Source organism: Thermobia domestica, chromosome 5 (genome assembly GCF_964235325.1).
Source record: "Thermobia domestica chromosome 5, izTheDome1.hap1.1, whole genome shotgun sequence".
Taxonomy (NCBI): domain Eukaryota; kingdom Metazoa; phylum Arthropoda; class Insecta; order Zygentoma; family Lepismatidae; genus Thermobia; species Thermobia domestica.
Genome location: NC_137458.1, coordinates 201,922,286 through 201,939,245, shown reverse-complemented (window position 1 = coordinate 201,939,245; position 16,960 = coordinate 201,922,286). Strand labels below are relative to the sequence as shown.

Here is a 16,960-nt window from a genome sequence, read left to right as displayed (position 1 = left end):
TCTGTACCTTCAAAATTACATTACTAATTTCCTGTGTGGTAATTACGTGGTTTTGATCGTACATCGATCGTATAGGTTTCAAAATTACGTTATTCATATGAGAGTAATTATCGTATACTTTCCAACTTTATCTGTATTTTATATATAAGAAAATACAGAGAAACGGCATCAGACTTAAAAGAATTCATAATGATCCAGTGCCATTTCTTTTGGATTTAGTTTCTGGAAGACCGTCTCAGTTCTTGTGACCAGAAGTGTACAAGAGTCCTCTGAAACCGTTCGTGACTTACACGCTTGAATCCCACAACGAATCAACGTCGTATTGGTACATTAGGTTGCACTTCTTTCGATGTTTTTATTATTATGATAGTAATCTTGTATGTATAGGGTGGCCTGTTTAAATCTTTCCACTGAAATATCTCGAGAATGCTACAACATAGAAAAAAGTTCCATATTCAGAAGGAGGGATAAATGCGATTCTGCAAAATTACCCCTCTCGCCCCTGTAAATGAGTAACTTTGCAATTTCAAACGAGAACACCTACTTTCATTGCAGATTCAGATTCTGCGGAGCAAAATACGTACGATTTTTCTGAAACATTTTGATGTATAAGTGATAGATGGCGCTGTAACGAGTAAAAATTAGGGAACTTCGTTTTAAATGGTAACACCCATACTTATTTCCAAGTATGATTTGATGCGAAAAAGTAAGCAACTTGTATGCGAAACACGTGTTCTAACAATGCAGTTTATGGAAGTTACAAACGTTTGAATTGCCAGTCACCCTCGTCTCTAAGTCTCAACTAACGCAATGTGTGCACAATGTTGTGTAGGCCTTTTCCCCAGTAAGTGCCTCTTTATCAGTGAAGTTCTCAACCGGAATTACCTATACAAGGAAACTTTTTCTGTGGACAAAATCTGCGCTTACTCGATTAACCTGATTCTCGATTCCCTCAATTAGCGCGTCTGCCTGCCAAGTGGCATTGGGTAGGTCGAAAGTGGGCATGAACTCTTCTTTGGCCAGCCATCCTGACTGAGGTTGTCCTTGGTTTTCCTCAGTCCCACTAGGAAAATTCCGGAATGATCGAATGATACCTTCAGTAAGCCAGGGTCGCTACCTTTCCTCATTCTTACCTCCTCTATCCCGGCCTGAGCCTTATATGCCTCACGGCCATAAAATAATTTAATTCGACTTCATTTTATTACTTTCACTTTGCGCACGAGCACCAAGCTTTAAACCAACATTTCAAAAGTGTAAGCATCTTGCATACTTACTTTGAAGAAATAAAAACAAATAACGCAATGTTGTATGCATTATTACAATAACATATTACCAATATTTTTTCATATAAAAACAAGAATGTTCGTAGTTCCAGTTGTCGTTGCTTCTAATATTTTCGTGAAACATGTGCAGCACCGTACTGGAGCAGACGAATTTTCGTTGTTTCTTTCTGATTTGCTCAGCAGATACTTGTGACACAAGACAAGCAAGCAAGTACATTTTGTTCCCAGTCTTCACACCGAGACTGTATATACGAATCCTGTTCAGTGAGTTAAATGAGAGACAGTTCAGCAACATAATATCTACCTAAAGCAAAGATAAATATTTACGTTGTCTACAAATTTAGTTTTCTAACGAAAGCTTCCTCTTACTTCTTACCTCTACGTTTACTGTTTCTTATTACCTCTAAGTATTATTATTACACCTTGCTTTCCCGATGTGAGCTTTACTAGTAATATTGTCTGAAATAGGACAATTATAGCTGATCACACTCCGAATGAAACTGTTGATATGTTATTTATTTTGGGCGAATGTCATAAAAATTGTCAAGCTGATGCTTTGTATCAAATTCGATATCCAGATCGACGGTCACCGAGTCATACAGTTATTCGAAATATTGAATGAAGAGCTTGTGAGGTCGCCTGACGCGTGAACGGTCAACTCGCAATTACGACGATGCCTGACTGATAACAATCCTAGCAGCAATTCATATCAATCCTCATATTAGCAGCAGATAGACTGAGAGGGAAAATAGGAATAAGCAGAACAATTCAGGGATATAGAAGCAAAACCTGCTAAACCCATTTTTCAATTTTGTCAGGAAACAAAAAAAGTGAATCCTTTATGTTTCAGAATTATTGAACAATTGTTTTTCTTTCGTGGTAAATTTCACTCATCTGCATTAAGTAGTGACCACTAAAAAAAGTTCAACAACTGAAACATATGGAAGTTACATTTGTTTCGTCCCCTGACAAAATTGAAAAATGGATTTAGCAGGTTTTGCTTCTATACCTCTGAATTGCCTGACTTGCTTGCTCTTGAAAAAAGTGAAATATCGTGCATATCACGAATATAACTTAAGACCTTACTGTAAACGACATGTTAAGACGTTTGACTTTTTTTTTCTGATGAAAATATTTCTACACTTTGAGATATTTGTGAACTCAATAGGCACAATTAAGACTGCGGTGGCTCTGTGGCAGAGCGTTCATTTCTGGTGCGGGGGTCCCTCGTTCGATCCCAGCTCGCGTCAAGTGCACTTTATGATGGACAAACACTGTGTGCGTGGGTTTTCTCGGGGTTCTCCCGTTTCCTCCCACTTTCTTCATTCCACCATTTCATTCATTTCTCGTCTTCACCGTCTCCTTTACCTAGCCGGCATAACCATGGGACGTAAAACTGAAAGATTTCACTTCACTTCATTTCATTTCAATATGCACAATTGTCCACACTGGTCAGATGTCAATCCTCGTTAGCATAGGGCAGTAGATGCTCAACATCGTTGGAATGTTCATGTTAATGGTTAACTATTTGATCCACACTTTTTCGATAGAAATGTGACCAGGGAAGCTTTTTCTGGAATTCTTCAGACATCAACTGTCACTTATCCTTGAGGATGTGACCTTACGGACAGGACAAATGATGTAAATTCAGTTAGACAGAGCGCGACCCCACTTTGCGCGAAGAGAAGTATAGTATTTGAACACTCGTTTCAATGAAAAATATACTGGAAGAAATAGACCAGTACTATAGCCAGCACGCCTCACTTGACTTTTATCTGTGGAGATATTGGAAAAATGTTGCATATGAACGCGAGACAACAATCACAGAAGGTTTGATGAAGCAAATTCGATTAGCTTATGTACAAATCCCAAGGAACGTTTTATTGAAAAATGGAACACATTTTTGCTGAAGGATTAATTTATATATTAAGGCAAATGGACATATCATTGAATAAAATGTGCACTAAATTTTTCCCATTTTGTTGGTACGTTAGAGGCGAGGGTCTCACGAAGAAAAGACATTCGACAAACACCGTGCAGACAGAAGTTGTAAAATTCAACTGTTCGGAACTGTTCATCATACACATCATTACCTTATATAGAAGATCTGATCTTCTGTTTCTTGGATGACTGATGTGCTCTTCAAGTATCAACTTCTTGTAGAATTTAGCTGGTACTACTGTATTGTGGAAGTAAATTTCTTTGTTTTTAAATTTCCGACACATGCTTTCAAAGTATATTTTTATGTAATTCAACTAATAAGAAGTGTCTCGTCTAGTGAGCTACCTATACCAAATGTGGTGGTGGCTGAGAGGCTAAGAACAGAAATTTCACCACTGTTTCGTTTCCAAACGTGTTTTTTTTCCTTTTTATTATGATTTTTTTCATTTATTCAGAATGAATGGCGTTAATTATTATTTTTTTCTGATTCATTATGGAAGAAAATATCAAAAACTAAGGCTACCAAGATAATGCTGATAATCCTGCTTTTCCAAGAACGAACTAAATTAACTAGAACTCACAAAACAATCAAAAAAAATAGGAATGAAACTCTTTGCTGCTTCAGTAAAAACCGGGATTTTATGAACATTCCATATAGCTTATATAGTGTATACACTATCGTAAAGTACTTGTAAGCGTTATATTAATGCATTATGAATAACATAACTACGTACGGTGTTAACATAAAAGTAATTCAATCTTAAATGAATATCTCATGTAATGATTCGCAGTGTGATGTTCCTTAACTCTATATTATATATAATCAGTACTAAAAGAATAAAATACAAAACAGAAAATAAATATGTTAATTCTTATTGTACAACATACTATCAATTTAATAGAAACACCTTAAGTTGGAAACATAAAATGTCTGGGTTGGCAAAGATCAGGCGGCGACCACAGCGCCAGTCTGTTGTTGGTGTATTAGAGTGAACTCTGTACTACGTGAGAAGTGACAGTACACAGTGAAAGGAGCAGACTGTGATAGTGTAAAATGATCAATCTCTCTGATTTTCAAAGAGGGTAAATTGTTGCCGCTGTTATTTGGTGCGAGAATGACGAAAGTGGTAAATTGTATTGGGTGTATCGCGAGAGAGAGGTCCAAAGTGTTGACAGTCTACAAACTCATGGCAAAACCACATAGTGCGCCTGGGGTGCAAGTGACGGAAGAACTCGAGCAGCACCTCCCATAGCCTGTGTAGACAATCTCAGTTCCCAGCGAGTTACATGGCATGGACATACGGGGTCGGTTGCGCAGGTGAAACACCTGATAAAGGACCATAACGCTTGAACATGATGCCTATGGTGCCGTGAATATGCAACAAGGTCTGCTGATGACTACAAACGTGTGATATGATCGGATGAGTAATTGTTCACCTTACTTCAAACAGCGGACCGTGTTTGTGTGACCAACACCTAAAGAAGTTTACGATCCCTAGTCTCTCCACCCAACCGACAATCCAGTCTCTGTGATGCTGTAGGGATCGCGGTGGTTCAATGGTAGAGTGTTTACCTCTGGTGCATGGGGTTCGATTCCAGCTCGCGCCAAGTGAACTTTGTGGGGACAAACATCGTGTGCATGGGTTTTCTCGGGTTTTTCCCATTTTCTCCCATTTTCTTCATTCTACATTTAATTCATTTCTGATAATCACCGTCAATCTAGCCAACATAACCGTGGGACGTAAAACTAAACAGATTTCATTCCATTTTTATGTGATGCTGTAGGCCACAATATGCTGGTTTTCAGTCGGTTCTGTGCCGGTCGTCACTGCCCGACTCCATTTTAGAAGATCGTTGTTTTCTACGATCCAACGTTGTTTCCGGGTAATGATGCCATATTTCAGGATCCTAATGCGCCTATTTAAACAATTGGAGCTCTTGCAACGTGGATTGAGCAAAGTCAGGGTGAAGATGAACACATTCCCGTGGCTCTCCCAATTCCCAGACCTGAACATAATTGAACACCTGTGGTCTGTTTCGGAGACACTAATCCGGTGCAGATTTCTGCCTCCATTCTCTGCACTGCATGGGGAATTATGTAATATTCTACTTGTTATCACGATCTCAATAACTTCATTTCATGTTTCATCAGAGTTGTTCTGAGTACGAAAGATGGTTCAACGGCATACTAAACCGGTAAGTTGCACTTTTCCTTTAAGTGTTTCTATTAATTCATAAGTATCTGTAAATATAAATTGCATCTTACCTTGGTAAGGTAACAATCCTTTGTTCCAGCATTTGTTCCAATCGAAGAGCTCTTTTGGTGTTTACATTGTCCGGACCAAAATAGCGGTAACAATTTTCCAACATTAAGCGCACGTCGCTTACAAATTCCGTCAACGATTTGTATTCATTACTATAAAACTTGCTTTTTACTGAAAAAAAGGAATATAAATTGGAATATTCAAATGAAAGATTGGAATAAATATTTTTTAACGTAAATTCACTCTTAAGAATTAATAATTAACTAGAAAGGAAATAAGACAAAGCAAGCGTAGAATAACGTTCTCAGTCCATAATAGGAATAAACTATTAATGCAAACCGAATCACGCGACCACACAACCTAACGGAGGCTTTTTCAGGGTTTTCTTCAGTCCTACCAATTGAATTGGGCTACTCTTTATAATACTTATGCAGCACTTGAAGGCACTGTACGCCGTCCCTGCTTCGAAAGGAAATCCTATAAAATACAGTTGCAAGTTTTCTATTTTAATTCACTTTGTCAAATGAATTCTATGTTCTATTATATATTAGATAAACTTAAATTACCAATTACACTAATTACACCAATATAATTTTCCAATGTAGCCTTAGCAGTGCTAGATGATGTGAAAAGATCTCGTAACATGAGAACTGTTCAGTTGTCTTGGTTTTGAGACTTTGAAGACAGAAAATTACGTAATATGAAAAAAAAAAAAAAAAAAAACTTAGTTCTATGTTGAAGATTTTTTAATAGATTGCAGATGGTTATTACAGATGGAGTGTGAAGTATTTTACGTTGATTTAGAATAAATATATTCAGGTAGAGAAAGCATTTGTGTGTTCAGTAAGCATTATTTACAACAAGTAGATACCTTTAGTTTTAAAAAACCCGATGAAAGAACAATTGGGTAACATTCTATTTTTCTAACTCTCTCGCTTCACTTATTCTCGTTCTCTCCACAAATATATTTATCTTTAAATACTATTATTACTATATTTAAATTTCCGTCACACTGGATTATTTTCTTATTTTCCTCAATATCCTGACTGTCATATACTACCTAGCCATTGTTTTCAATTTCCATGAATTTAGAAACATTACATTAGCTAGTTTCTCCTCATCTTTTATTTTAGGTAAGATTGTAACTATTATTACCAGAGAAAAACTTTTCTACGTTTATTTTCTGCATGGCAATCATCATCTATCCAGTGTTTCTCTCTCAAAGTTTTACTCCAATACAGATTAAACTATTCGTTCTTCTGCCAGCAACACTTCAAATCACTAGCAGTAACGTGAAACAGAATGATTCAATTCAAGTATTCTTTCCCCATTCCTCTCAGTCTGACAACAAACTGTTTGTGATTTAACGTTAAGCTTCACTATTTAATGTCTTCAGTTTCTCTCTTTCTGTGTGTGTTCTGAAAAAGGCAGAAAGAGAGAGCAGACTGTACAGAACAGAAGAAACAAAATACTACAAGATGCAATAGGATACGGATTTTTTTAAAGGCATTAGAAGCATTTTAGTGCAGGAAGTCTTATATTTCTAGCCGTAATATAATAGCATGAAGATTTACTACATTTCTAGTATGTATGTCAACTAGTTTTGAAAATAAATAAAAAAAAATGCTACATTTGTAGCAATATAGTGCCCTGGACACTCTCCATCTGCGCGTGATTAATTTGAATTGATGTAGTAGTTACACTTGTAATGTTTTTGGTCTAACACAATACTCAAAACATTATCTACTGCTATTTCACTGACCCAATTTCTGGGTTTCTGGGTCTCAAAGCAGCCCAGACACACACACACAACTTCATTTTTCGGCCAATCAATGCAGTCTCTCTACTCCTATGACGCCGTTAGAGGCTTGTGCGTGCACCCAAAAACGATCTAGGTGAGCAAAGATCACCACACTGCACATCGCACTAGCTATAGGACAGTAAACTGTCGCAAGATGTTATGAAACGGCGATACTTACGTTAACATTAACTACTATTTGTGCTTCACAGAAAAATTTTATTATGTAACTTACATCTGAACATAAATACACAATTTTTATTTGTCAACAAAATTTGAATTACTAATTAATGCTGAAATTAATTGATTTAAATTTTATGCTATTCACGCCTCATTCCTATTGAGTCATTTCGCAGGTGCATTGAGAAAGTCACTGTTCATACACATCGTGGACCATTTATCTTGATACGCCTTTGCACCATGCAAAAAATTGGACAGGGGATATTGTCTGACATAGTCTGTGATACGACAAGGTAAACAGATTGCCAACTAAACATAAAACTGTATTTTCCAAATGGCACTACGTCAGGTTATTACATATTTCAAATCGACACATACATCGAAAACTTACAACAGTAATACCACACTTGTCATGAAATGTTGCAAACTAAGGACGTTATAGTACCACAAAGATCGGAAAACAATCAAAATTTTGGAGGGTTCTACAACAATAATAACGAAAGTGAGATGTATGGAGTAACGTACATCTGAAGTAACTTAACGTCGAATACTACGGTCATTATATGGCGTATTTCAAACACGTAGAAACAGTTACAGGAAACTGAAAATGTCATTTTTCAAAGGACTTTATTTCGAAAAATTATTTAGGTAAATATCACATTCAATTATATACATGGATTTCAATAGACATAAAGATCACCATGCCATTTAATGCAATAATATCTCGAATCATTCTGGATATATATATATATATATATATATAAACGTGTTCAAATTATTAGACTCACGCTCGAAAAATGAGAAATTGATGTAGGAGTCCTAAGTTTAGAGTTCTAGAACATTTAATTTAATGGTTAAACCACCAATATAGGATCCTTCATTTGTTTACTGTACAGTTGAAGTGGTGATATCACCGATGAACAGCAAATGGTATTAGTGAGGGGGGAAATTCTGAAAGTGGTATTTCAGTTTAAGATACCTATTGTGGTTCCTATCAACAAGTTACAGTCTGAAGTGTTGTGGTTGCTGTCGTGAGAACTTAACGACATTTAAAGCGTTCAACAGTTTGAATGGGCCAGTTTAAAATGATCGTGACATGTTTCGTGTATAAATTTTTTATTCTGTGTAGATCTGTAATTGCAGCATAATGGGAAAAGCAAAAGGCCTTTCTCCACGTAAAATGAAAGTTAACAAAATACTTCTGGTGGAAATAAAATATACACGGCAATACATTGCTAGTAGAGTTGGGATAGAACAAAAATCTGTGAGTAGAATCTCTGTTGAAATGAACAAGAGCCAAAATAGGGTTGGGAACTGTGGTCGAAAACCAAAGCTATCGCTAAGAGGTATCAGAAAACTAAAAAGATTGGCTCTGGGAAACAGAAGTGCAACTTCTTATAGACTTAAGCATAAAAATGGCTGAGTATGGCGCAGACATTTGTCCTGAAAGTGTTCAAAGGATTCTTTGTGCCGAGGGAATAAAAGCACAGTCAAGAAAGAAAACAAAAATTAGAGTCTATTCCAATCGTGGCAAAGAAGCGCCTTTAATGGGCACGAAGCCTAGAATATTGGACTGCTGACGATTGGAGAATAATGTGTTTCAGTGATGAATCGTGTATCTTTGTGTCTTAGGAGTGTTCACAATATGTGCGACATTGACCTGGGAGGAATTCAAATTGGAATGTCTTTAATAAACCGTGAAGCATCCTACTTCAGTCATGGTTTGGGGTGTGATCTCTGTCTTCAGGCCTGGAAGACTGTATATAGTAGAAAGGTCAATGACGCACGACCAATACCTATAAGTTCTTCAAGAAGAACTGCTTTCCTAGACTGCACTCTGGTTTGATGACGTAAAATTCATTTTTATGCATGATGAAGCCCCAAGCCACCGAGCCAAAGCTGTGACAAAATTCTTCGAGGACAACGAAATTAGTGTTCTTCCGTGGCCAGGCACTAATCCTGATTGAGAACTTTTGGAACTTCATGAAAGAAAAGTTAAAGAACAACATTAGAACCAAACTTCAATAGATCAAGGAGATCAACAATTTGTGGTATCACGATGCTGAATTGAAGTCAAAATGTGCTAAACTCGTACACAGGATGCCACAAAGAATAAAGAATAAGGGATTTCATAAGAAATATTAATCTTTGTGTGAGAAATAATTTTCTTTTAAGTATTCAATTTCATTTTTTGTTTCCAATTTGGATATACACACTTCCTAGTAACTATATTTGAATGTTACGTACGCATTTGTTTTGTTGATGTTGAAAAGCATATGCCACACCCACTGGAAATTAGGACAGAGTTACAAAGTAGTAATTTGGACAAAGTTCGAACGTATTTTCTCACGTAATGTTGTAAGACCAGTAAAATATTCAGAAACTGAATGTTGAGTCTAATAATTTGAACACGTCTATATATATATATATATATATATATATATATATATATGTGTGTGTGTGTGTGTGTAAAAAATTTGATATATTGCTTAAAATGACATGCTCCGGACAACTTCTTAAAGCAACTTTTGATTTAATTTTCTTCTGAACATTACAACACTTTTTGGTAGGTGTAATTACAAGTTCTCGAAATTACATACCTTTAAACTGTGTTGCAAACTAAGTTTTTCCCGTATCTCCAAAACAGTCGATATCAAACTGCTATAAACGTATTATGATCTCCACATCTATTGAAAATCATCTTTGGAATAGGATGACATACTTATGTAAGCAGTTCTTCGAAATAAAGGCTTATGAAAAAAGTAAACTTTTCAATCCCTTGTAATTTTGTTTATATTTGTTCGAAATCCGTTACATCATGATCACAATATTACATACTAAAATACTTTGGATGTGCACTGTGCTGTCCGTCTCACTTACGTTATTACTGCTATAGAAGTCAATAAAATTTGGATGTCTGTGATATTGTAGCGTCCTTAGTTTGCGAATTGTAAGTTTTTTTAACAGATTTGAAATGTGTGATAATTTGACGCAGTGGCATTTGAAAAAATAAAACTAAGTTGCGTTGACAATACTGTTAACCTTGTGGTATCACAAAGTACGTCAGACAACGTCCCCTTCCCAGTAGAATACAAAGCTCACTTTTAGCGCACCCTCCCCACCACCCCTGACTGCCTATAACTTCTAGACCCACCACTAGCCTATATTATTTAGCGCACTACTTTTAGTTAAGTTATACAGCACCACATAAGCCATTGAACAGAGGGAATGAAAATAGTGAAGGCAATTTCATTTACTACAGTTTTTGTTCCATTCAAATCGCTTTACAAGTGGTTGTTTAATAAAGAAATGAAGTTTTAGACGGAATAGACACACAGTAATGCAATCACACACAGTCAACTGCTCTCATCTGATTCATATATGTATTCAATTCGTTGATACATACATACATATATGCTCTTGCATTCATTCTTCCTCAAGACAAAGAGAAAAAGAATACGTGACTTGCTTACATATATGTACGAGTCAAATTGCTTCTAGCATGTGTACGTGACCCGCATAATACCAGTCAACATGTTTTCTTTCTTTCCTTTTTTAGAAGTCAACTCAGGACAGCATTAACCCAGATGAAAAACTCAGATGAAAAAATTGGCGGAGTATCTATCTTTATATTTTAAAACGTCCATTGAATGTTGTTTCACGATGATAGCTTATGCAAATTACTGAAGAAACGACTTTTGAGCATGTAAACGAACTTTTCATACAAGAATCAAGGGAGGAACTGGTTATAGAAATCTTCACTAGATGGCAGCTATAGTCAATTACTTATTGTTGAAAGATATTTACCGCTAGATGGTTCTGGTTGGCACTGTTGGAAATTCATATAATTATAATAATCGTGCTTCCCAGTTCCATTTAAACATAATATATATATATATATATTCGAGCTAGTTTTAACGAGTGAATTTATTTTGAGTATATACGGGGATAGGTTAACTATTTTTTTGATATAATGCTTAAAAACACGAGAATTATTAATCACAAGTATAAGAATGTATATATTTTTGAACAGCATTTAACGAGATGCATCTATATATGAGGATAGTTTTAATGATATAGTCATAAAAACTTACTTCCTAAATTCTAAGTATGTATTATATGTTTACATGATTATAAGTTTAGATACTGATAGTGAAATCTGCTTATCTCGTTCTCTATAGGAAACAATGACTTCTTAAACTCCATCCATTGGTCATAGTTTAAAGAAAATAGATAACCATTCACCTCAAACACGATTTCAGTATGATTCTAAACGTTCTTGATGAGTATGTTGCATGTGTTGGTAAGGATAAACTTCTTCTGAGGTTCCATACTAGCAACTCACTTCTATCTAGCAACTTTTTATGAACTTCATTTTTGTTTCTAATAGTCTCGACTTACGTTAAGTATATCATTGATTCTATTAATAATAGCTCTCACATTTTTATCTGTTAATTCACCATTTATTAACTTAATTACATTAAGTTCATCTTTAAACAACTCAATTTGATTCACCATATTTTTATAATACTCTTTCTTTGTAGCTATATTGAATCATGTTGACAAACCGGTAATTACAGCCGAAGTAGAAGCAAAAGCAGTTATAATAATTGAATACACAGTAACAGGAATAAACATTAAAAAACCCTGTAGAAGCTGATAATAGAATGGATAACGTAATAAGAATAGTATACACACCTTTTATTCTCTTGAACTTTCCTTTGTTTTTCGTTAATAATTTCTCAAGAGTTAATATAGTATCCTTAATTAACGCAATAAGATTCTCTCGTGGAATGTTATCTGGTATATTCATTTTTATTGAATGAATTTTTTATATCATCAAAACACTTAAACTAAACAAATCTAAGAAACATATAACTGATTACATTTTCTCTATCATCTTTTCCTTCTGTACATCTTATTCAAAGTTCTTACTAATCATAACATAACAAATCGTTTTATCTGGAACATCACTTTCAAAATTAAGTCAATTTTAAATTAGTTCTATTCTTACGGTTACTGATTTATGTTTGCTTGTATTAATTACAAACATTGGTCTATTTTCTAAAAACTCTCTTGGATAGTAATACATCTCAGTTTCCAATGGTAGCCCTCTTGTACATGGTATACATCTCGTAAGCTTTAAGATATTTGTTTTTGAAATCCAAGTTCAAAGACTCCAAGGGAAAAGATTCATTTCTAGAATTACGAAAATGGATATTCTGGACTTTACAGTGATCGAATTTGCACGTCTTTTTCTTGGTTTCATTTCTATCAGCTTGCGAGAAGTTAATTACGAAATTAGGCATATCAAATTCACTCGAGTTAAATTGTGTGGTTAAATCAAATTCTAATTATTTGCCTGTAACTCTTCTGTAAACATTGATATGTGTTGAAGGAAATAGGAATCTTACCCTGTTTTAACATGTTAGACCTTAGCAAGGTAGCATAGTTAGGTTCATAATTAACAACAGGCATTCTCAACTCCATATTTGTAGTCTTAACTTGACCAGGATGTGGTTGATCATTTTCAAAGGTCCCATCTTGTTTCTTCGTTTTCCAAAGAAAAATGCACTATCAGATCCACTTCTTTTAAATGTATATTTTAATCTACCTTTCCACCTAGTATCTTTATAATCAGAACAAAATCCTGGCAAATGTCGTAATAGAAATACTATTTCCTCATCTGTTCTCCACCATTTGATTCCTTCCCATCCACTTTCATCATAATGGTTTTGAAATCGTACATGTATATACAGCTGTCGAAGTTAAACCAGGATAATCTATGATATCCAATATCTGCCCACGTTTACTAACTTGTATTTCAGAAAATAGATACGGAAAAAGTTATTAATGAGTTTAATATTTGGCTTACCGCTGTACTTACCATCTGCTTCCCTGCCACGTATTTCTAAAGTAACATACATATCAGCATAATAAGGATGTATAAACTTATCTCCAACATCTATATCAAACTCAATAGATGTATGGTTTATTTAAATTCTCGATTGTCTTTTGATTAGCTTACAGGATTGTAATTCATACGACTATTTTATCCATATTTATTATAAAGAAAAAATTTATGAATTAAACATCTTTATTTCTATTTAGTTCGCTAATAATATCTGGAAAACTATATCCATCTGTAAACATTTTTAACACTTTAATACATAAATGTCCACAATTACCTCGTTGAAGTGTTGTATACGATTGCTACTGTACTCTATATTATTATGACCAAGATATTTTATGAGTCTTTTTGGTGGATTACCTCCGAATGAATCAAACACATACAATCATACACAAACACATACATATATTTTCTTCTTTGCAATAACAAATCCAGTGTGTTCCTATATTTTTAGACGTATCAAAATTAAGAATATCATACTCAAAGTTTACCATCTTGTTTCTCTTCCATTGCTAAGTTGTCTCTTTTGTTCTAATTCTTTTTTATTCTTTTTTACATCATCTACCGTTTTGGCTATAGCAGCAGCTCCGGTAGCACCAGAACCAAGAGCACCTATTAAAGCTAAAATGATTGGAATAGTAAATATAAAACCACCGTAATGAACTTTATTATTTGCCTTCATTTCTTTGATAATTTTCTTAACTTGTGATATAAAAAGTTAAAGACATACATTGCCCTTTACTTAGTTTCGCTTCCTTTTCTTTGATTTGTTTCTTGGTTAAAATGTGATCACTATTTAATCCCTTAAGATCCTCGGGAGGAATTGTAAATTTAAAACTACTCAACTTCATACTTACATTTATTATAAAAGTAAAAAAAAAAAAAAAAAAATATTTCCATAAAAATTAAACACAATACATACTACAAACTAAACCTAAATACACTACATACTTATAAACCTAAACCAAACCTTACTTTTATATTCATCGCTAATACAGTACCTAAAGCTGGTAAACGTTATGAAGTTAGCACCCTTGGCAAAAGCTTTTTCCCAAGCTTTATTTTCTAATTCTTTGTCTGCAATATATCTAGAAACCAGGGTGGAAAAAATAATGGTTTATTTTTAAAAAAATCATTTTTGCTGATTTTTTTTATTTAAATCGATTTTTTGATTTAAATCAAATCTTTCTTCTCGCGTAATACAAGTCGTGAACTGAAGATAAAGCATTAGGAATTAATATTAAATGTTAATTATGTCATTTAAGTGAAAGTATTGGGCTTGAATTTTGAATTGATTGCCAGTCGTTAACTTATTTCAATCCCAAATAGAGATGCAAGGGTTCAGGAAAAACTGTATTCTTTTTTTGGGGGGGGAACTCGGTTTTTTCTGCTTCGCTTGGGAAATTTTGGGCTTTTTTTTTTAATTGCTTTAAATTGATAAAGCAGGTTTTGTTACGCTTCTCTACAACACAAAAACTCATTTAAGTAGTAGTGAGTGAAGATAATACAAAACCTCAAAAATAAACATGAATTTCGAAAACATATTTCAAACAATTTTAATTCTTAACACATTTTTATTATGAATCCCAAGAAATTAATCCATCTATATAATAAGTTGCAGTTAAGTTTTAACTTTCATATGCATTACAAGCAATAATTTTTATTGTGAATTAAAAATACAAAAACAAGGAAAAACTGTTACATGACATACATAATTTATTGTACTGTGTGAGAGTTCAAACAAATAATACATCGGGAAGATAATAATATATTTACTGAACAAACGCACAAAACAAATTTAAGTTTCGACACCGTAGCGTTTTCAAAAATAATATGTTCTTCTCTTTGTTCATTACGTATATCAAGTGGCTCAAGTGGTACAACGTTGGCTTCGCATTCGGGAGGTCATTGGTTCGATTCCCGCTGTCAACCATCCTGACTGGGGTTTTCCAGTGTTTCCCTCAGTCCTACCAGGCAAATGCCGGCCGGAATTGTACCTACTAAAACAGGCCCTGGCCTATACCTTCCCAAATCCTTTCCATGTTGTTAGATATCCAGTATAAAATAATCTCTCAGCTGCATCTGGTGATTCTAAATAAATAAATAAATCATTATCATTCCCTCGTCAATCTGTTATAGCCTATAAGTTTATTGTCTGACTTCTGAGACTTTCATAAACATTCGTACTAGAGTAACAATAAAAAATAATCATTGTTTTATTACAATTCAACGTATTACTTTAAAAGACTGAAAAAATGCAATCTTTGTATGGGACGCTCAAAAATCACCTAATTTGTTAATGCACCTCTTGCTTCCGCCTTTGCTACCCCTACAGAAACTTCTTTGAAATGTAACAGAAGTGTTGAAAATATATTTTCTATTCATTCATTACGTACGTAATAATGTTACACCTATCAGGTGCTTCGGACCTGCAAAATCGGTAAAGTCCCAAATTCTGTAATGCACAAACTGCTCCTTAAGCTTGTTTAGAATCAGGAAAGTACTGAATTTTCTGTTCATGGATCATATGCGTAATACCATTCATCTGAGCGTTTGGTTTTCAAGGCTATGGAGTATATAACCACCATCACGGTTTACCCAGTCCTGAAGGTTTCTGAATTTTTAACAATAATTCAACATGTCATTACGGAACTTTCCCTTTTTCTTAAAAAAAAAAAAAAAAAAAACTACAAAATAAATTTAAGTCAAGCACAACAAACATGAGTGAGTGGTTAGCTTTTCCGCTTTTATTGGGAAATCCGGAATTCAGTCCCGCATTCGACCATTCCGACAAAAGTTCTTAATTCCATCTGTGAATGTAGAGATAGTGGGTGTACTGTGATTCCTGGTTGATTTAATTTCTTATGTTTTAAATTGTTGTTATTACTAATTACCAGCAATGACGGATTTGCGAAAGGGGTTAGGGCGGGGGTGTCTTTCGGACTGAAGCCTGTTCTCCGAAATTACGGAATTTCTAAAATAAACGTAATTTTAGTTATTTCTTTACTCATGAACTTCAAGCTCCCCTCAAATGAAAATCAAGCATTTTTTAGAAAAAAAACAAAAAAACAACCACTAATAAGAAAAAACCCTCCCAAAACACTTTTCTAAATTCGTACTGATTATTTGTATAAAATGATATTCAAGGTTGAATCCGGAAGATTATTGCTACATCATTACACAACTACAGTATAACAGAAATGTGCAAGTATGCTCTGACGGATATATTGAAAAACAAGTTTAACTATGTGCTAGAAACTAGAGTACTAAGCTCTAAGAAATGAAACACGAATAACTAAAAATGAAACGATTTAAAGAAAAAAAATGTCGATAACTCAGAAGTTAAAATAAAGTCATATGACCTCTAAAATTGCTCTCAAATACTACGTACTTAATGCTTAATTCATAAAACATGTGCTCCATCCATCTTGATGGTGAATCCTAGAGGGAAATATGGCATTTAGGTCATGAAATCTTACTATTAACTATAGAGCATACTATAAGAAAGCTATTTAGATAGAAAAATCATGAAAATGAAAAAAGCCAAAATTTCCGTTTTTCCCTACAAAGCCGACTTTTTATG

General features: G+C 34.4%; 1 protein-coding gene across 4 annotated transcripts in view; it reads right to left on the bottom strand.

Moving 5' to 3' along the window:
• The window catches only part of LOC145686345 (uncharacterized), a 244,867-nt gene that overhangs the window by 145,543 nt on the left and 82,364 nt on the right, over nucleotides 1–16,960 (bottom strand). For all 4 annotated transcript variants that reach the window (XM_081759588.1, XM_081759589.1, XM_081759586.1 and 1 more), the window contains exon 4: nucleotides 5,491–5,659. In XM_081759588.1, the coding sequence (XP_081615714.1) occupies nucleotides 5,491–5,659 (169 nt within the window). The remainder of the gene's footprint in view (nucleotides 1–5,490; nucleotides 5,660–16,960) is intronic.